This window comes from Stomoxys calcitrans, chromosome 3, assembly GCF_963082655.1.
Source record: "Stomoxys calcitrans chromosome 3, idStoCalc2.1, whole genome shotgun sequence".
Classification (NCBI taxonomy): domain Eukaryota; kingdom Metazoa; phylum Arthropoda; class Insecta; order Diptera; family Muscidae; genus Stomoxys; species Stomoxys calcitrans.
Window position 1 is genome coordinate 15,077,357 of NC_081554.1, and position 21,663 is coordinate 15,099,019.

A 21,663-nucleotide genomic window follows, 5' to 3' on the forward strand; every position below is an offset into this window, starting at 1 on the left:
AGTAGAATAGTCTCTCATTACTAATGGTACAAATTTAATAAAATTGTTATTTTATCATTAGTTTTTGTGTAGTTTTAAAAAAGTAATCGCAAAAACATGGGTTTTCAACGGTGAAAAACGAACAAAATACCAACCTTAATAAATTTTGAAGAAAAATGGTAAATTTGAATGAAAATGTATGATTTTATAGTTCCTTACAACATGCAATAAAGTTATTTGCAAATAAAAACGTTTAATTTCGGTACATATGTAATTAATTAGTGAAAATTGATTAAAATCGGTCAAAATTGCAAATCAATGTTAGTCGCCATTTGTAGTTTGCACAACTATTTTCCAGTGGAGACATAAATGTCTTAGCTTCTGCCGACCTAACCTATTCATTTCATGTTGCATGACCGATTAAAACATAAATGTTCATTCGTAGTTGCAAGAAGAAATCCACCAATGCCTATTTTGTCACCCTGTTATGCAAAGTAAATTGCATTTGAGCTGCGTGCCTGCAAGCAAAAATTTCGGCAACGGTATCCGTAACGAAAATTTCGCTTAAGCTGAGTATTCTATACAGCTTTTCAAGCGGAATGCCGTCAAACTCCACCTAAAAATACATAGGCGAAACGTTGGCTGAAATTAGGCGGAAAATAAGTACTCTGTTTATTGTGAGGAAAATGGCAAAAAAACTATTATAGTGGCAACACTTGAAACTATTGCATCATTTTGTTTGTTTTATTGGTTTCAATGGTTCGTTTTTCTCTAATTATTTGAGAATAAATATATAAAATAGAGAAACAATAAGTGCAGAAAAAACGGGTTTTGGTATGGTAATAAAAACATTTGATTGCTGTAAAATTCCGCTCGCGGAACAATTTCAAATTTTAGCGTCCATTCCGAAGCAGAATAGAATACCAACCCTTAGGATATGTCAATGTATTTCTTATGATAATGAACTTTTCACCGGAGGTGCATACTACCCTTAAACGTAAATAAAAATATGCGCCCTATATTAACGTGAACGTCTGGCAATTGTTCACACGATTAATTCGGTGGGATGAATAACGATTAATCGTTATTCGTTTATTAGTGAGTTTAAAATAAAATTTGTAGATTGTAAGTAGTAGTTTGAAGTGAGTTTAAAATAAAATTTGTGAAAAATCACAATTGGATTTTGTTGTGGTGGTTTTCTCAAATTTATACTGATAGCGCCAAAGACGACATGAAGTAGAGAGTAATTGTATTTAGATGTAAATAAGCTCAAGTTTTATTTTGGTAAGTTTTGCTGCAGACAAGAACAACTGAAAAAGGAAAAAAAGCGACGACAAGAATAAACGAAAAATTCGGAACCCTTTTCCTTGAGTCTTGTATGTTTAGGGGGCATGGTGTGGATAAAAGCATTCGGGGCTGCGCTGCAAAAATTTTGATATTTTTTTTTAGTGGAAATGAAAATTAAAAGTGAAAATTCCGAAATTGGCCGAAAAAAGAAGAGATCAACACACGCACACACACACTCAGAACATGAAGCACAGCAAAAAGACGAAGGAAATGATGATAAGCAATGAAAGGAAAAATAAAAAAAAATAAAGAAAATCGTGTGTGAATGTGTTTTTTTAATAATTGGTGAGTGTGTGTGTTTGCGCGAGTATTTGGTGTTTGTGTCAGTCAGGCGAAAGATTCGCGTGTGCCTGTGTGTGTGAGTGGTTGTGAAGAGTGTCGTCCGTCTCCTGCATTGTTGTTGTTGTTCTCTTTCTTTTTGTTGGTTGGATGGATGGATGGTCGGTTGGCTATTCGTCCGTCCCCGACGTCGTCTGATTTAGTTGTTTTTTTTTAATGCGCGCGGGATTGATGGAAGGAGATAATTGGGGAGGTGGGAGAGAGTCTCATCACTACCACCACCACCTCCTCTTGCCGTTTTTCAATTTTTGTTTCATTTTTCGATTTTTTTTTAATAATTGTGATTGTGGTTCTTGGGGTTTAGAGTGTTTTGTTTGTTTGTATGTTCCTTTTGTTTGCGGTTGGTGGAGGGGCCCACTTTGTAGGGGGTGCTCAGCGATACGCTGTGTTGTTAATTCGGTTTTGTTGCTATTGTTGTTGTTAGGCTAAGGGGAGAATAAATATTTATGGTGTCAGAAATGAAGGAATTGTGATTGCATTGTGTCTTTGGTGCGGTTTTGTGTGTTGGTGCATTGTTTGTGTATGTGTGTTGTGAGACAAAAAGGATATTTAACGTTTGCCTATGGCTGGTAAAAATCGCCCCCTCCCCACACCCATTTATCAGTTGCCACTTGTTAAAGTTGCATTTTCTTTTGTTGTTGTTCCTGGTCGTATTGTTATGACGAATGTCACTCGATTGATAAACAAGACGAAGAAGAAAGCCAATTGTGTGGGTGTGGGTTGGCAATTAGAAAAGTAAACGAGCCTACATGTCTACAAATAACCAATATGGGATAAATACGGTGGCAAACAATCTTCAATCTTCATTTAATCTGTACCAAACTACGCGTTAAAATTCTGCCGTCCAACATGTTGGCGAAATTAGTGACCCTGAAAAATAAATTTTGTTACCATTCCAATTTAGGACCGAGACCATGATTTTGACCAGTGTTGCCATAAAATCTGTGATTATATAATTATCTCCAGAAGAAAATGTTCTATATTTGGAGAGAATAACTGCTAGAGCGATCAGAATAATAATCAAGGCATATTTGTTATTGTCCTGGGTCATGGTGTTCATATATGTTCGGCTAAAATTTTGATTTTTTTTTTTGAAATTTTACAACATTTTTTTAGCGGCCCTAGAATGTTCGGGTTCAATTTCGGGCAACAACAAAAAATCTATTTTGCTATGTTCGGTGTAACCCATTTTATTCTGATCATGAAGATGACCTGCCATTGTCCAACGTACCAGGATCCAGAACATGACGCGGAGACAGAGACAGGTTGGCAAACAAGCTACAGAAGAAATGTTAAACAGGTGTTATAGATTTATATCAATGGTTTTAGCTAGGTTATAGGTCTAATATTAGTCGCTTTTTGTCAGGCCATTATGGCTTGGGTCTGAACTAGGGTGTACTTTCTATTAATCGTTATTTGATTATTCGTGACCCTTCATATAATGGAACCATTGAAAATGAAATATTTTCAAATAAACAAATAATTGAATAGTTTAGAACGGTTAATTTAATAAAGGCTTTAAAATATATGAATAGTGCATTTGTCTGCATTATTCGATCATTTGGGCCCCACTTGGAAACAATTTTATTCGATTGGGACAAAAACTTTTTGCTTTAGTATAAAGAAGAAGATCGAATAAACCGCATCGATTTACCCTATTAGTAAGAAGATGTGGGTTGACCCCAGGAACACGAATCTGAAGTCCTTTTTTGGGGCAAAGGTCCCTGGACCCCCTTAGGCGCCAAAAACCCTCCCTTTGGGAAAAGTGGTTCGACCTACACAATATGGGTATTAAATGAAAAATATTGTCAAGTAGATTACTAATAATCAAAATTGGTCCCGGGAAGTGCCTGCGGGGCTTGAGAATTTTGAACGCTGTTAACATAGGCAAAATGGGTATCAAATGAAAGGTATAAACGAGTAGATTACTTAAAAAGTCGAGCGAATTTTTTTTTTTAACTTTTCTTTGTTTTTCTTTAGGGATCTTTTGGAGCTTAACTATTTTTTTATATCTTTCGTAATCTACTCGTTAATACATTTCATTTGATACCCATTTTGCCTATGTTAACAGCGTTCAAAATTCTCAAGATTCCGTAGGACCTTCCTGGGACCAATTTTGAGAGATATTTTTGCATATACGTAATCTACTCGTTAATATCTTTCATTTGTTAACCATATTGCCTATGTTAACAGGGTTCATAATACTCAAGAACCCGTAGGTCCTTCCCGAGTCCAATTTTTTTACTTGTTTTTTGCAAATTCATATTCTACTCGACAATACCTTTCATTTGATACCCATATTGCCTAGGTCTGACCACTTCCCCCAAAGAAGAGTTTTTTTTTGGACCCCAGGGGGCCTTTGCCACAAAGTGTGCAAAAAACAAAGAAAAAAAAAAAACAATTTGGGGGTGCGCCCTATAAAATGCAGTTTTGGCAGAGCAAATGGATAACTCGACGTGTCCCAAGATACATGAAGATGCCGCAACCAGTACTATGGACGAATGCAGCAGTTCGGCAGTTATTTCCTTTTTTGTTACCCTGGTTTCCTGGCAGTCCGTGGTCTCGTTGTGTTCACATCATCACCCTTATAAGTCCATCCGACCACCCGATTTTATCAAGTATGAACGTTGGATAATAAAAATTAGGTTGGAGAAAATATACTATTCTCCGTTTAAGAAATCTACCACCTCTCCTCGGATTTACGTGTTCCTAAGTAAAAATTCGTAGATATAATTGATGCTAAATCCCAACGCCTAATCCCAAACGAACAAATAGCAAATACCATGGCAGGCGGTTATACGTACCGGATTGACCGGATGGAATCTTTCATCGGCAACACCTGCTGCCTCAGTGTACAACACACTGATACAACAACAACATGAGGCGCAATTACCCGTCGCAGGCTGCGCAACACGGAACAAGCATGAAATCATGTAAGCAAGCAACTTACGAGAAAGTGCCGATACTGGTAATTTAAAATCTAATGTTAAGTCACTCTCCAACAGTATATAGCGAGTGACTGGTTCGAAATGATGCGTCAATTTACTGAGAGAAGGAGAGCCATTCATAACATAAAGTAGACATAGTCATCCATACACTGATATAGAAAAACCTTCATGTACCGGGACTCGAGTACCTGACCATGGCCCTCAACCTATCTCTGAACACTCCTGTTGTTCTCTATGTGTGGAAAATAATGTCGCAGAATGCCGCTCATACATATTAGCCCAGGTCAAACCGTGCTATACGACAACAACGGTGGCTTCATTTGCTTTGAACATAAACGTCGGCGAAACTATTGGGTTGCCCAAAAAGTAATTGCGGATTTTTCATATAGTCGGCGTTGACAAATTTTTTCACTTTTTGGGAAACCCAATACTTGCTTAGGTTGCTCAAGTCACTTGCCGTCTGCACTTGGGGTGCTGACAACGTAACCTTGTCACCACGTACAAAGTAATTTGCCGGTCTCTGGTAAGTTATGCAGCGTCTCTGTGGCCTAGTCAGCTATGTGACACCCAGTGGAATAATATTTAATAGTTCTTCGAACTACGCAGCACTAACTCCTGCGTTCTCACTTGGACAATCTCCATCAGGAGACAAAGATCCTGACCGTGCGAATACAAAACTACATACTGTCTAAGCAATAGCTTCTGTGTTGTTTCCGCAGGGACCATCCAAATCATCATACTGTGGATATCCACCTAGAAGTTTTAAAGTAGATCTACATGATCAAGAGCGTTTAGCTCTAGAAGAAAAAACCTCTAGATTAAGCGGCATATCAAACGGATCTAGACAACATTCATGCTGATACAGTAGCAAATGCGGTGAATAACTATCGGGTTAATATGGAATCGACAGACACCCATTGCACCTGAAGAAATTGACCTCCCCCGGCAAACCAGAGTAGTTCTGCCTCAATAACGATCTGGTAAATGCAGCCGGATCGTTATTGATGGCAACGTGCAGGATGTGTCCTGGGACCACATAACACACGTCACCTGCTCAACTGCCCAGCCACGTCACTCGTCTCAATTAACATCTTACAAATGTCATTTAACTATAAAAAAGCAAATTTTTGTTATAAGAGATCATTGGAAACACTTGTCTCGTATCAACGAGTACTGTCTGATTGAAGTTTTAGCATAACAACAAGATTCCGAGTCCGAACCATGTACCGCTGAGCCACTTCTCTTTGAATAGAAGTTTGATATGGCTAAATGTTTCATAAATCTCACCAGCATTAGAGAGTCGATCAGAAATCAACACTGCAAATGGTTTTCTCGTGTTATCACCAGGCCTCGCAGTGGTCTCCCTACGTGACATGATTGTCACTTGGCAAGACATCACTAATCTCCGAGGCGAATCCTAGCAAACCACTTGTCTCAAATCCAGATTCCTCTAGAAAAGCACTACCTTAGTAGCAGAGTTTCTGGATCTGGATGTTGAACAGAACGAAAAATTGCACACAAAACACTGCAACCACAACAACAAATACACAGCCGCACTGCGAACTACACAAAAACGTCTATGAGTTACCGTCCTGGTTATTGTAGCACTGATGACCAGTCTACGACCTGTAAAGATGTGTTGGAGGCCACCGTACCGCGGACAATAGCATGTCCGCCTATGACGCCGAACGTTTGTATTTGAATCCTGCCGAGAACATCAGAAAAAATTTTTTAGCGGTGGTTATCCCTCCACTACTGTTAGCGACATTTGTGTAGTACTATACCATTTGGTATGGCAGCCATGTAAAAACTTCTCCACAAAGAAAATTCGCACTGCGGCACGCCTTTTGGACTCAGCTATAAAAAAGGGGCCCCTTATTAATGAACTTAACTTGAATCGGACAGCACTATTAATATGTGACAAATTTGCCCATTTTTCTTAATAGAATAGGTAAATTTGGAAAGATGTTCTCACTCGACGTCCTCGCGTTAATAGTATACGATTTCATTATTTCATGATCGCCCGGATCATTGCCTGCAGGATCGTATTAGGGTCAGACAGTTGAAAACAAATCTCAGAGCCTGGGTCCCCAATGTAGACCCCAGGTTCACTCTTACATCTGGCTTTGATCCAAACGTGTGGCATGAATTTTCCGATGGCAATATCAAAGTTCCATCAATATAAAACCGTGTTGCTGGCACCAGTGCTTCCTCTTGACCTCAAGTATCATCTTAACCCAATCCTAAGAATTTTGAGAACATTTTTTGTTTGATTTTTTTGGATATAAAAAATTGATGACTTTATAAAAACCAATTGTCCTCTAAAAAATGACCTTATATGACGGGATTTATTATTAGTTTCCTCCATCTACTTTACGCTAATCCAAATTTCATAAGGATACCTCTTTCCTAACTAGAGCTAGAATTTTTCTAAGACATCTCTTTTCTTGGGTTTTTTTACTGCCAATTGGTCTTTAATGGGCTAAAGTATCCGATTCGAAACTTTTTTATTCCATTCATTTGAATTTTAACGCGGTGTTAGGTCCTACTCTTATCACCTATCCATTCTCTCATCGTCTTAAGTTTCATAACCGCAGTCTCTATTGACCAAATATCTAAAATGGTCTCCAATGCCCAAATAGGTTTGGTCCAAACGCCTAGACAACATGTTTTCTGTATCTGTTGTAATGCTTTTATGTTGCACTTTCATTCCTTCGCCGCCCACCAAATTACTGAGGCATTATATAGTATTGATCGACATACGCTCCTGTAGACGCAGTGGACTTTCCTCTGATTCATGCCCCATTTCAAGCCTAAGGGACATCTACATAATGTTCAAAAGTTCGTAATGCGCGTTTGGATGTTGTTTACTTCCAAGTATTTGTTGGGGAAACGTGGCCTTTCAGATTGCCCCAGCTTGGTCTTTGTGGTAGAAGTATTATAACATTGTATGTGCAACGTAAGGATTTAAATGCTACTCCAGGTCAACCCCTGTACATTTTGTCTCTTATGCAAATGCAAATTTACCCATGAATATTCTGTTAAGGAACAGGGGTAAACTCCTCACACATCAATGAGTACTGTCGAATTTAAGTTCCTTAAGGTCCAATTTAAGATCCTTCTTTTTATAGTCGAGTCCGAACGGCGTGCCACACTGCGACATCTCTTTGGGGAGAGGTTTTTACGTGGCATAGAACCTTACAAATTTCGCCAGCATTAGGAGGGGATAAGAACCGATGATGTTCTCGCCATAATTCGAACCCAGGCGTTTATCATCATAGGCGGACATGCTTACCTCTGCACTACGGTGGCTTCATTCCAAAGTATATCCACCTATTCCTTAGCATGTGTCTAATCCAGTCTCTAAGCACCCGATCAAACTGATGCGGGTCTACAGATTGGATGAGTGTGTCGCTCCTCTCGCTGACGTAGGCATTCTGCTGAGCCAGTAGGAATGTTGTCCTTATTTATTCATATTCTTTAATTTACTTAGTGTATATTGGAAGCTTGTATTCCCTTTAGCCGATTGTTTTCATTGCTTGTTTGGTGTCATTCAATACAGTTAAGTTCGCTTAAACGAAAATATATCGCTTAACTGGAAACTAATTTCGCTTATCCGGTCCATGCTAATGTGAAAATTGCGGATCCGTGAAATCAATTTGATGTATTTTCAGCGTTTCACCTATCCGGTTTCGACGGTATATCCAATAGGGTTTTAGAGCAATATTTTGAAGTTTTACAAAAAAAAGTGAAATTGGTATCCTCCCCATCCTATATAGTGGACAGTAAAAGATAGTTATGCTCCATATAGCTTTGATTGTTACAGTTAATAAAAGGGATCAGGTAAACGGCTCCTTTTATCGACATCATATCAACATTATCCACTCCCCTTTCCGAATAGATATCAAAAGTCAATACGTTTTGATATTCTGACAAGCCTTGAAATTGGGTTCCGAATTTACTGCTTACATATCATTTAAAAATACATAAAAGCCTAATTTGAAAAAAATATGTTTTTGCATGTGTGATTGTTTTTAAAGGGTTATTCAGGCCCACACTATACTAACGCCCCACTAACAACTGCGCCCATTCGTTAGCTCGCTCGCTCACTTGCTTTGTTCCAAAAGCTGTGTTTAATCATTTTTGAGTCAGTCGATACGCCATGCTAAAATCTCCTTCCAATGCCCAGGAAATACGACTACCGCGACCTGAGCAGCATAGCAGAGCTCAGTCGCCCGCCACCATGGATGCACTGAAGACTTCATTTTTACCAAATCTGAGCATGGATCCCGCCCTAGTGTCCACCTCACATTTCTGTCCAATGTGTGGCCAACAGTTCGAAGGGCCGCAACAGGCAACGGAACATATGCACTTGTGCCATGGTGGTCTCAGTGTGGTTGCAGGTGTGGGCGGTGGCAGTATATTGTTGGCGCCGCATCATGTCTCTGCTAGTGTGGCCGAATCTCTAAAGATCGACTATCCATGTCACAGTTGTGATGACAAGTTTGCAACGGAACAGGATCTGGACGATCATCATCGGCTGGTGCATCAGGCTCCCTCCTTCTTGGCCCGTTGTCCTGCGTGTAGCTTTTATGGTATCTCGGCGGCAGCACTGCAAGGAGCCAACGAATACAAGTGTATTCACTGTGGATCCGTGTGTACAGCCTCCGCCTTAGCAGCTAGTCAGCCCGGCTATGAGCCGGCAACCCCCGAAAATATGCCATCAATGGCGCCGCATGATATGAAATTACCTGGCCATGACTTGATACAGCGTCAGTACGAGGAGCAAGTGTCCATATTGCAGCAGCATCAACAAGAGCAGGAACACCTGCTGCAGCAGCACCATCAGCAGCAGCAGCAAGAGCAAGAACACCAGCTACGACAACAGGAACACCAGCTGCGGCAACAAGAACAAGAAAACCATCTACAGCAACAACACCAGCAACAGCATCAGCAATCCCACCATATGGATGAGAATAGCACACAAGAAAGCGTCCAATTAAAAGTGCCGCCACTGACAGTAAAACTGAATAAAAGTGTTAACGGTACTGCAACTGTGATTCACCCGCATGTGATAATCAAAGAGGAGCCCCTCAATGGCGACTGCATTGAAGGTTCACCCACCTCGGTGCCCGTCTATACCATCCAACAAACGCCAGGTGCTGCCACAAGTGTTGTGGTCAGTTCCTCTCATGCCCCTTCAGCCGTCCTCAATCATCAAGCAAGCACCATCACAACAACGGCAATAGTTGGTGGTGTTGCCAAGGTGCGCCACAAGTGTCCCGATTGCCCAAAGACATTCAAAACGCCCGGTACATTGGCTATGCACCGTAAGGTGCATACTGGAGAAGCAGAGTAATGTTGAACATATTTTCTTTTCCTTTATTTTTTACCCCCTCTATTAACCCCCCTCTATATATATTTAATTAAATATTGAATTATATATTTTTTCTAATGAGAGACAATTGATTTGTTACAGTATTGGCACTTGTTTCCATAGGACAGAGTTATTGGGCCTTGCTACGAAGGTATATTTGCTGAGTAATGGCATTGAAGGGAATTTGAACGACGTCTATAAAAATGACCTACAGTTAGAGACGAAAGCGAAGAGGAAGATTGACTTCTTAGCTGGCAAATAAAAATTTTAAGTTAGGTTGCATAAGAAGCTGAATTGTCCGAAATTAGCTGGAAGGTGATGGCGGAAATCCTAATTGGCACATCTCTACTCCACAGTTTATTGGGATAGCAGATGTAAAGACATGAAATTGTTGAACTAAAGGCGCTGAGTGCTTTAGTTCCAACCCTGGCGAGACGGCAGGTGACAAGGTCAGTGCGTTGTCAGAAGGCCTGAAAGATTTGGGACAAATAATTTTTTGTGTTACTGGAGCATAGAGAAACGGCTCATGTGGAATGTTCGGATTTCTTAAGCTCTCTGTGGTCTTGCTTTTTCAGCCCCGGGATAAATGACGACCTGTTCCGCGAGCAAGCCACATTGCCACTCTGCAAGCGTGGGCTGACACCGTGGGGTTATCGTAGAAAGCCTTCAACTATACACAAAAACATTTTCAGGGCCTCCCATTCACTGATTCAGAAGGAACAATCGCTCTCAAGTTAACATAATTCTCTCATTGCTAGAAACTCCTAATTTGGTACCTTAATCCAATAAAGCCTTATCCGTGTATACAAAAGGTCCTGGGAAATGTAGAGTACACCCCAGGCGAATGTCGAACCCTAAAAGTTCTAAGTGTCATGGATATGACATGTAGGAGAGCAGAATGTTGCTTCATTAGAGTACTTGAGAAGAATGCATAGGTAAAGGCCTGGCCAAATTTTTCAGCAAAGTATTTGATAAGCAAAAGTCGCTACTAAGTGGAACTCAACTTCTGTTTTTGTAAACAGTCTTGATCTGCGTTATTGGGTCATTTATTGATGTTGTTGCTGCCATAGGTGAGCATGTTGATGATCATAGAGTTTATTTTAAATCTGGAATCGTATCCAAACCTTAGTGACAGAATCTGTTGACCGCAAGTGCTGGATATTGACATGCCTTACACAAGGTGTAATTTGCCGCGCCTGTTGTTGTTGTAGCCACATGCATCCCTGTTGTTGTAGCTTCCCCTGGGACACTCCAGTCGATATCGCTGATTGTCCGCGACTGCAGCTTTAGCTACTCCGTATACGGAGCATTCCACTATCCGCAAATTGTGGTTAGTTTTCAGCTGAGCTCAAATACCAACATTTGTAGTTCCCATAGTTTTCCCATTCAACTATGCAAAGACAATATGAACGTGTTGTGAAGTCCTTACATTTCACTTTTTCGTCGCTGTCCACCATAATACCGAGGAATAAGTTACTAATATAAAATTTCCCATGAACATACCATTAAGGATCAGGCGATAATTGGTATTGGTCTAACTATGCTTCCGTAGAGCCAGTGGATTATGCTCGGATTGAGGCCCCAATTCGAGCACACGAACCCTCTATGTAGTTCCCAACATTAATAAAAAATTTCCCATGAAAAAATTTCCCACTGTATAGCCAGTGGACTGTCCTCGGATTGAGGCCCCAATTCGAGCACACCGCCTCTCTACGTAGTTCCCAATATCTGTAATCCTTCTCAGTACGCTACTGCATGTGACACCTCCAGTTCAGTTTCCTCTCCAAGATTTCTCCCAAGTGTTTGAGCTTTTAAAATGCCGAAATCGTTCTGCTAAGAAGATGTGGATTGTCAAATTGGCTCATCTTCGTCTTTCTCGTGAACAAGCAAATTTCAGTGGTCTCTAGGGTTACATTCAGATCCGAAGGGGTAGCCCAGTAGAGTATGCCATCTTGAAGACCCTTAAGACCTTCCAGCACAGCTGATTCGGATTCTTAAAAGATCTGTTTCAATCCCTCTTCAGTCACGATGGGAAGTAGGTTTTAATTGGTGGTCTCCCACAGTTTATTCACTTATTCTTTAGCATATGCTTTATGCAGTCTCTAAGCACCCGATACAACTGGCACAGGCCCAATCCTTAGACATTAGTGTGTCGGTCCTCACATTGTTTAAACCCCCCTCGATGTCAATGCATACCGCAAACGTCTACATCTTATCATCCAAAGATTCATTTTGTTATTTGCAAAACCCCATGCAGAGCGGTCTCCACTGATCTCCCGCTCACATAGTCTTGCTGCTTGTATCTGAGCAATTTGCTGAATGTCCTACACTGCCATGGTTGTTTTTGTTGTTGTAGCAGTGTGTTATACACTGAGGCGGGCGCTTGGCGATGAAGAACACCATCGGGTCAATCCGGTACGTACAACCGGCTGCCATGGGATTGGTGTCCACCATACGCTCCATGGTTTTGAGTAGAAAGGAAATTATCCTACAGGAAAGGAAGTAAGCCTACAAGCAGGTCGTGGATATAGAGGCCAGATGGGATGCCGAGTAGTTCGCCTTTCTCTTTAGTATTAACGTATATATTCCATTAGTTCCGGGTGACTTAAGTTTTGTATTGTCTGAGTTGCACAACAAGTGAACATAAGCATCTGACGGATAAGACATCCAACTTTTGAGGGCGCAAAACATGATTTGGATTTGTTTATGGTTCAAAAATTGTTTTGCAGTGTGTAAATTAAAATCTTTTATTAAAATCATTTTAAACAACATTAGGGACAATTTCCATTAAAAGTAAGCTGATTTTGATTATGGTATGTATCTCAGTCTAAAGAACGCATATGGGCGCCCTTGACCACATTAGTATGCATGATGCTCGGCGTAGTATGTAACTCGGTATTCAATATTATTCCCGTTGTCGAAGGCGAATATCGACATCAGTCGAAATCGAATTTCAGATTTCGTGGGATTCGGTAACTTTTTCGCCTACGACAGTTTGATAATAGAAAAATATTGTGGTAAATAAAACGAGTAAAAAGGCGTTAAGTTCGGCCGGGTCGAACTTTCGATACCCACCACCTTGGGTATATATTTAAACCACCTTTCGTCATAAACCGGTGAAAATGTATAATTTATGCCCCCATAGCAACCACCTTAGTTATATATGTAAACCACCTTTAGTCATAATCCGGTGAAAAATCTATAATGTATGCCCCTATAAATGGTCTGATTTGGACCAAATTCGACACGGAAATTGAATGGTCTAATAAGTACAAGTCATTGTTCAATTTTGTAGAACAAAATATTCGTCTCTTTGATAGCCATATCCAAATATAAACCGATCTGAACCATATACGACACGGATGTGTCAAATTTCATCGAAATCGGATTATAAATTTGCCTTTTATGGGGCAAAAACCTTATATTGAGAGATCGGTTTATATGGCAGCTATATCCAAATCTTGACCGATCTGCGCCAAATTGAAGATGAATGCTGAAGGGCCTAACACAACTCACTGTCCCAAATTTCGGCGACATTCGACAATAAATGCCCCTTTTATGGGGCCAAAACCTTAAATGGAGAGATCGGTCTACATGGCAGCTATATCCAAATCTGGACCGATCTGGGCCAAATTGAACACAATTTACATTCCCAAATTTCAGCAAACTGGGATAATAAATGTGGTTTTTGTAGGCCTAATACCCTAAATCGGCGGATCGGTCTATATGGGGGCTATATCAAGATATAGTCCGATATAGCCCATCTTCGAACTTAACCTGCTTATGGACAAAAAAAGAATCTGTGGAACATTTCAACAGACAGACGGACGGATCGTCTTAGATTTTTATGCTGATCAAGAGTATATATACTTTATAGGGTCGGAAATGGATATTTCGATGTGTTGCACGCGGAAAGACAAAATTAATATATCCCCATCCTTCGGTGGTGGGTATAAAAATAATATAAAAATCCATACTCTTTCAACAAACAGGCGGGATGTAGTTTAGATCAGGGCTGCGGTGTCGAGTTTTTGAGGCCGGAATCGAAGTCGGAGTCGGACTATTGAGCAGGAGTCGGAGTTGAGCATGTTAGCCCTGACTCTGTACCGCTCTCCGACACCGGCTTAGTACTCCGATCCGGGATCGGGGCCGAGGGCTAGACTCCGCAGCCCTGGTTTAGATTGCAATTAACTTATATATGAATAGTTTAATATAGTCGAATTCAATTTACGTGATACCAAAAACGAAAACGAATGTTCGTCTTGGACTACCATAATACCATTTTGTAAAAATTTGTAATTTCTACCACGCCATCGCCAACCGGAATTAGGGAGATTAACTCCCATTACGTCTATTTTACCTGAGGCCATTGTTTTAAAACTGGATTTTTCAAAAAAAAAAATGTTGAAAGTTTAAACATTTCTATCATTTTTTTAATCAGGACAATTAAAGAATAAATTGAAAATTTCGATCAATTTTTTGAAATAATTTGCAATAATTTTGACTAAATAAATTTTTTAATTGAAAAATTTTCAATTACCTTTTTTTGTCAAAAACTTTGATTATTACTATTTCCTTGATTGAAGCAGTTTCAATTAAATTATTGGTAGGAGCAATTATTTTGTGTCTAGTAAGGAAACAAGTGCGAAAATACTAACAATTCTTATTGTCCCACCTTTATTTATGTTGTGTGTGTTAAAGTTTATTGTTCGTTTTTTGAATTTATAATGGAATTTTAATAATGATTTCTTTCTCATCCTCTTATCTTGATATTTTACATATATTTTCGATAGCCTCACACCGAAAGAACGCCCATATACATGCACATATTGCGGCAAATCATTCACACAATCGAACACATTAAAGCAGCACACGCGCATACACACAGGTGAGAAACCCTTTAGATGTGGCTATTGTGGCAGGGCGTTCACAGTCAAGGACTACTTGAACAAACATTTAACAACTCACACGGGTGAGAGAATATAATTTTTTCAAATGAAAACTCAGATATATCCAGTCAGTCAATCAATCAATCAATCAATCAACCTATCAGTCTCAGTCTCAGTCAATCTCAATCTCAGTTTCTCAAAAAACAAATCAGTCAGCAAACCAAAGTTCTTGTACGCTTCATAATCTCCTATTCGAACTACAAACAAATGAAATTCAAAAAGAAACTAAAAAAAACCTCATCTTAAAATGCAATTTTTGACATTTTGTTTGCACCAATTTCGTTTTCTAATTCTTGCAAAGCAAAAACCAAACCATAAAGACTAAAGAATTGCAATTGTTTTGTTGTTTTTATAAGTTTACAGAAAGAAAAAAACTGAACAAAAATTACTTCAAAGCATTTATTTTTCCCATACTTCTATAAACAACCCTCATGGAAATGTGGTAACCATTTATGTGAATGCTATCCAATATGACAGCATTGCTTCAAAATTATCTATGCAACTCTCTTAAATCTAAATTTTCCAATTTTTAACTTTTTAACTTTTGTACTTCAAAACATTTGCAATCTATCATCATGCCGCCATTCATCTCTTGTCCTCTTCCATACTTACAACAATCCTCACCATGTCCATCATTGCTCGTTCACAACACCGAATTTCTGTTTGACTCGCAACAGCAGCAATCAATTCCCCCTCATCATCTTCTTGTGCAGATGTTTTTACTCACTTTGGTTTCTTCACTACCACTTACCACTTACCACTACCTTTTGGCCAACCTTAATAATTGTATTTGAGTTTAGTTCTCGATCATGCGTTTCGGTATGCATTTAAGTATTCTTCTTTAAAAAATAAAAAAATCCTACAACAACAAAAAAATGTTTTGAAGTAACTTCATTTTTGTTCTATTTGTTATGAATTTTGCGAAAGAATCCCAAACCCAAAAAAGAAACAAAACAAGAATATTTATTTGCATATAAGTCTCACCATATATCACCTCCACAACCACCACATCAAGTCTAATTTTATTTTATCAAAAACAATTTCATTCATTAATATATATATGTATAACAAAAGAAAAGATATACCATAAGGCATTGTTTATAATTTTTTTATTGGTATTTAAAATATTGAGCTCACCTTATTTTATAATAAAAAAAAAATTTTCAATATTCTCTAAGGATGGTTCAAAAAGAAAATACGAGTCATTGGTTGATATTCCCAGTACTTGGTGAAAAGAATCTAATACTATAGCCGTTCGAATTAAATGTCTTCAAAGGAAGTCGTCCTGATGCTCTTTTATCCACATTTTAACACCAAATTTCAAATTGTGTGGGGTCGATTCTAATATCTTTTTGGCTTTTGGTAAAAAAACAGTGGAAAGATCATTGAATGTTATTGAATTTTTATAACGGATGCCTTTCAAGAGGCCTTGTATTCCTTGGAAGTGAAGTTTCACATGAACCAAAACCCTCGCAAATGTTTTCGTCATGATTCGAAACCAGTTGTCCGCCTCCAACCGAAATCTAAATATTATATAGCCTATGTTTCCTTCCAGACAAACGTACACAATCTATGAAAATTTTAAGAAAATCGATTCAGCCAAGCATCATATAGTCATAATGGGTCTAACACGACCTCCAATACTTCGATCTGATTTTGTATGCCAGATTCGAAATCTACTCCCGAATACCTTCATTTGAGACCCCTATTAAAATGTCCCGAACACCTTCATTTGAGCCCCCTATTGAAATGTACGTGCAATATGTCTGTTTGGGGGAGTTTTAGGGTTGGGGCAGCCCGATGGCTACCTAGGCTCAAATTTTAATACCATAGTCGTATTCTACTCTCCAATACCTTTCCTTTGATACCTATATTGTCCCGATCGGTCCACTTTTGATTTTGGGTTGTGTTTTTGGCATAAGGGGGAGGGTCCGTCCCCCTTCTGATACCGACAAATTATATAGCCTATGTCTCCTTCCATACCAACCTACACAATATGCGAAAATTTCGAGACCTTTTTCAGTCTATATGGAACAAACAAACCGAGTCCCATATATTCGTGATTGGCTAATGTGCCCATTTTAGGCGTTTTTGTGGGGGTGGGGGGATTACCCTTTACTTCAACATGCATTTGTATGCCAGATTCGTTATCTACTCGCGCGTACTTTTCCTTTGATACCCATATTGTTCTTATCGCTCCACTTGGATGATTTTGGATGGTGTTTTTGGGGTAACGATGGAGGGTCCGCCCCCTTCAGTTATCAATAAATTATAAAACCTATTCATACTTCCTAACCATATTCGTAATCTACTGCCGAATACCTTTTATTCGAGTCCCATATTGTCATGATCGTCAAATAAACCTATTTTATGGGGTTTTAAAGCTGGGGCGGCCCCCAGGTACTTGGACCCAACTTTTATTATGAAATTCGTACTCTACTCTTGAATGCCTTTCATTTGAATCCGATATTGTCCCGATCGGTCCATTTTTATTTTTGGGTAGTACTTTTGGGACAAGGGGGAGGGACCGCCCCCCCTTCCTTCCAAACCAGCCTACTCCGCTGCGGCTTCTTTTACTTTATGTTCCATATAAAGTAAAAGAAGCGTTTCCTTGAAATATTTATTTTCCACAATTAAAAAGCTTTTAATGAAGTACCATGCTACGAAAATAGTATATCGCTTGACTAATATTTTAACAATATATTGGGTTGCCCAAAAAGTAATTGCGGATTTTTCATATAGCCGGCGTTGACAATTTTTTTCACAGCTTGTGACTCTGTAATTGCTTTCTTTCTTCTGGCAGTTATCAGCTGTTACTTTTTTATAAGTTTTATTAAAAATGCATTTACTTTCTTTTTTAAAAAATCCGCAATTACTTTTTGGGCAACCCAATAAGTGCCATTATCTGAATCCCATATGATGTACTCCATTCTTAAAATACTCTATTTTAGCCCGATATGCTCATGATATCTGATTTAGGGGTGTTTTCGGGGGTGAGGTGGTCCCCCAGACTCTTGGCCATGTAAAAATATCAGCATTGTGCTCTTCTTTCAAATACCATTTATTTAAACCCCAAACACATAGCTCCCCAGACACTTGAGCCACATATTGGCATGGTCGAAAAATTTTTACCCTTTAGGGGGTGTATTGGAGAAGGGGCGATGCCCTAAATACATGGTCCTCCATTTGGATATCAAATTCGTATTCTACTTCCAAATACCTTTATTTCAGCCCCATATTGCGATGGTCAGTAAAAATTGCTGTTTTTGGGGTATTTTGAGAAAGGGGTATACCCCCCAAAAATTGGATCCGAAAGTGGGTATCAGTGCTCTACACCCCAATACCTTTCATTTAAGCTCCTCATTGACTTGGTCGGTAAATATGCTCGATTTAGGGGTGTTTTGGGGATTGAGTGGTCCCCCAAACATTAAGCCCTGAAAATATATCAGCAATGTGCTCTATTCTCATATATCTATATATGATTTATTTGAACCCCATATTGCCATCGGCATCAAAATTGGATATAAAATTCGTTTTCTAATCCCATTTAAACTCTTTATTGCAAAAGTCAGCAAATATGTCCGGTTTGGGGTATTGTCCCTAAAAACAATAAATATTTGGTTCCACTCTCTTTAAGACCCAAATTCTCTTGTTGAGCAAATACGTCCTATTTGGGGTTGTTATGGTGGTGGGACGTCCCCTAGGCAGTTGGTCCCTAATGTTGATATCAGATGCGTGGTCTACTCCAAAATACCTTTAATTTGAGTCCCATATTAGTCATAGTCGGCAAACATGACCGGCTTGGTGGTCTTTTGGGGGATGGGCGGACACTCCGTGAATTGGCCTTGAAAATACACATCGGATTCGTGTTCTACTCTAAAAACCCTCTTATTTGAGCTTCATATTGCAATAGTAAGCAAATACTTCCTATTTGGGTAGTGTTGTGGGGGTGGGGTGGCCCCATAGACACTTTTCCCGAATATTGATATCAGATTCGTGCTTTACTCCCAAAGACCTTTCATTTGAGCCCCATATTGCTGTTGTCGTAAATTTGTTCCCTTTGGGGGATGTCCCCTTTTAGGGAGAAGCGGCCCCCCATACACTTGATCCCATATTTGGATATCAGATTCGTATTATACATTCAAATACCTTTTATTTGAGTCCCATATTGCCATGGTCAGTAAATATGTCCTCTTTGGGGGGTGTTTTGGAAAACGTGGTCCCACATTTGGATATCAGATTCGTATTCTACTCGCAAATACCTTTCTTTTGAGTCCCATATTGCCATGGTCGGTAAATATGTCCAATTTAGGCGTGTTTTGGTTTTGGTGTTTTTTTTTAAATCATGCAAAATTTCTTTTAGGGATTTGAACGAATATCGACCAAATTAACTCTTTTTATTACAAGTTTCGTCGCTAAATTATTAAAAAAAAAATTATAAATATATATTTTTTTTATAGAAAAAACAATGTATTATGGTAATCTTTTCTTAAAAAACCTAAACAATATTTGATAGAAAATATCTACATATAGCACATATTTCTATATTGCTTACCTTGAGGATGTGCTATCGGAGAAAGTTAATGCCGCAGTGGACTACACCGAATTAATAGAATTTCTTTATACTTAAAAACGAAAGAATTTGTAAAAATGTTGCAATATGACATCAGTGCAAGCTTCTGTGCAAACTGGTTTTAAATGGTCTATTTGGACATTTAATTCTATTGGCTGTATTGCTATTGGACTTCTCAAAACCAATTTTTGTCTCGTAGATCTGAAATGATGTGGTTCGGCATTGACCTTCTCTCATATTTGCTATCAAATTTGTTTATATCCTAATAAACTTTTATGAAATAAGAAAAATAATTAAAAATAATTTTCTTTCATTACTCCCCTCCGGTGTTGTATTTTAGGTGAGAAACCTTTTCACTGCACCTATTGCGAAAAGGCGTTTAGTGTCAAAGACTATCTAACCAAGCATATACGCACACACACCGGGGAAAAGCCATACACATGCCCGTATTGTGAGAAACGATTTACACAGCGCAGTGCCCTAACGGTGCACACTACCAAGTTACATCCACTCTAGGAAAGGCCCAATGGCTGTGAGCGAAGGGGTGTCGGCGATGGAGGTGGAGGTGGTAGTGGGAGTGGCAGTGGCAGCGGATTAGCTATAGAAAGTGTTAGAGTTGTTGGTGGAGGCGTTGACGGCGGCGGTGGCGGCGGCGGCAGCAGCCATCTTGGCGATGAGGACAGTGATGGCGATAATGATGAGGTTATAGTCAGTGGCGTTTCGCGAACCTCCATGGGTCTAGGATTGGGTTTGACAATGGCTATTAGTCGCACCGTGGATAGTGAGACCCAAACCACACTGCAAGATTAAATCTTAAGTGCAATGATAGGAAAACCAAATCAAACCAAACATCAGCAATGATACACCCCCCGCCCAAAATGGCCTTTGTTCTTCTACTATTCTACAAAAAAAAAAAAGAAACAAAACACACACACACACACACATACACACATTTAAGGGAATTGTGTACTGTACTATTTTTGAGAGAATATTTCTTAAAAAGAAAGAAGAAAAAGAGGAAGTAAAAAAAGTAGTTTTAAACAAAATTGAGAAAAAAAATCGCTTATTTAAGTTTTTTTTTTTACTTTTTTTTTTGTTAAATAGTCATATTAAATATTAAGAATCCCTTTTGTTAACTACTACTACGACAACTACAACTATTATAACAAAGAAACCAACAACAACAAAAAGAAACAACAATCATTTAGTAGAGAAGAGACCACTTCAATATATTTTTTTTTTCGAAGCTGGCACTCTGAAGGCAAAGTTTTATTAGACTTCACTCGTATATAATAATGTAATAATAACTAGTTAAAAACTCAACAACAACAACAACAACACCGTAAGGTAAAAAAAAAACTTTTTATCTCTTCGAGCTATAGCTTAAAAAAAGATTTTTTCTAAATTTCAAAAAAAAGAAAAACAAAAATTTTATTTTTGTTTTCTTTTTTTATAAACAAAACTAAGTTTCTCAACCACTATTGACTCATAGAATTTATTATTTAATTGTTATATAAACTTGTAAAACATGTTATTTGTATTTATATAAAAAAAAGAAAAAGATTATCTATTGTTTACAACATTAAAAAAGAATTGTTTTCCTTAAAGAAAAACAAAACAAAACTCAACAAAAAAAAAAGGTTTTTCGTAACATTTTTTTAGACTTTTAAAAAATTTTGTTTTTCGTTTTATAAGACTTGTGACTTGTTTTTATTTTATTTTAATTTTTTAAGTTTTAAATTATATATAAAAATAATTATTAGAAAAACAAAAAATCACCATTAAAGAAATTTTTAATTTCAACGATGCCCTAAAGACGAATCTTTACAGCTAGCCGCCTAGCCCCCTTAAAAAAAAAGAATAAAAAGGAAATTAAAACAAAAGTAAAAAATTTGGAAAAAACGATTTTAAATATAATATAATTTTTTTAAAACAAAATAAAAAAAAACAAAGAAGAAAAGAAGCAGCAGTTCAAGAAGAAGCGTCTCAACAGAGCAGGATCTCGGTTGGTTTTTACAACATTTATTTTTTTTATTATTATCAATATGATGATTATTATAAAACTAGCTTTATATAAAATTATTATAACCTTTTTTGCTTTTATTTATTGTTTAAAAAAAAACCTTTTTAGTTTTTTTTATAAAAAATTGT

The 21,663-nt window shown here is 38.3% G+C and overlaps 1 protein-coding gene across 5 annotated transcripts; it reads left to right on the plus strand.

Moving 5' to 3' along the window:
- Positions 1-1,079: 1,079 nt before the first annotated feature.
- On the plus strand, positions 1,080-20,157 carry LOC106081118 (chorion transcription factor Cf2). 5 transcript variants are annotated; one of them, XM_013242862.2, is made up of 4 exons: positions 1,080-1,263; positions 8,654-9,968; positions 14,784-14,962; positions 19,853-20,157. In XM_013242862.2, exons 2-4 carry the CDS (start codon positions 8,776-8,778, stop codon positions 20,026-20,028), a joined length of 1,548 nt encoding a protein of 515 aa, XP_013098316.2. In that variant the 5' UTR covers positions 1,080-1,263; positions 8,654-8,775; the 3' UTR covers positions 20,029-20,157. The 5 variants fall into 5 exon arrangements, with proteins under 5 accessions (XP_013098316.2, XP_013098319.2, XP_013098317.2 ...); XM_013242865.2 differs by having other exon boundaries at positions 14,784-14,878; XM_013242863.2 differs by having other exon boundaries at positions 8,803-9,968.
- Positions 20,158-21,663: the final 1,506 nt, after the last annotated feature.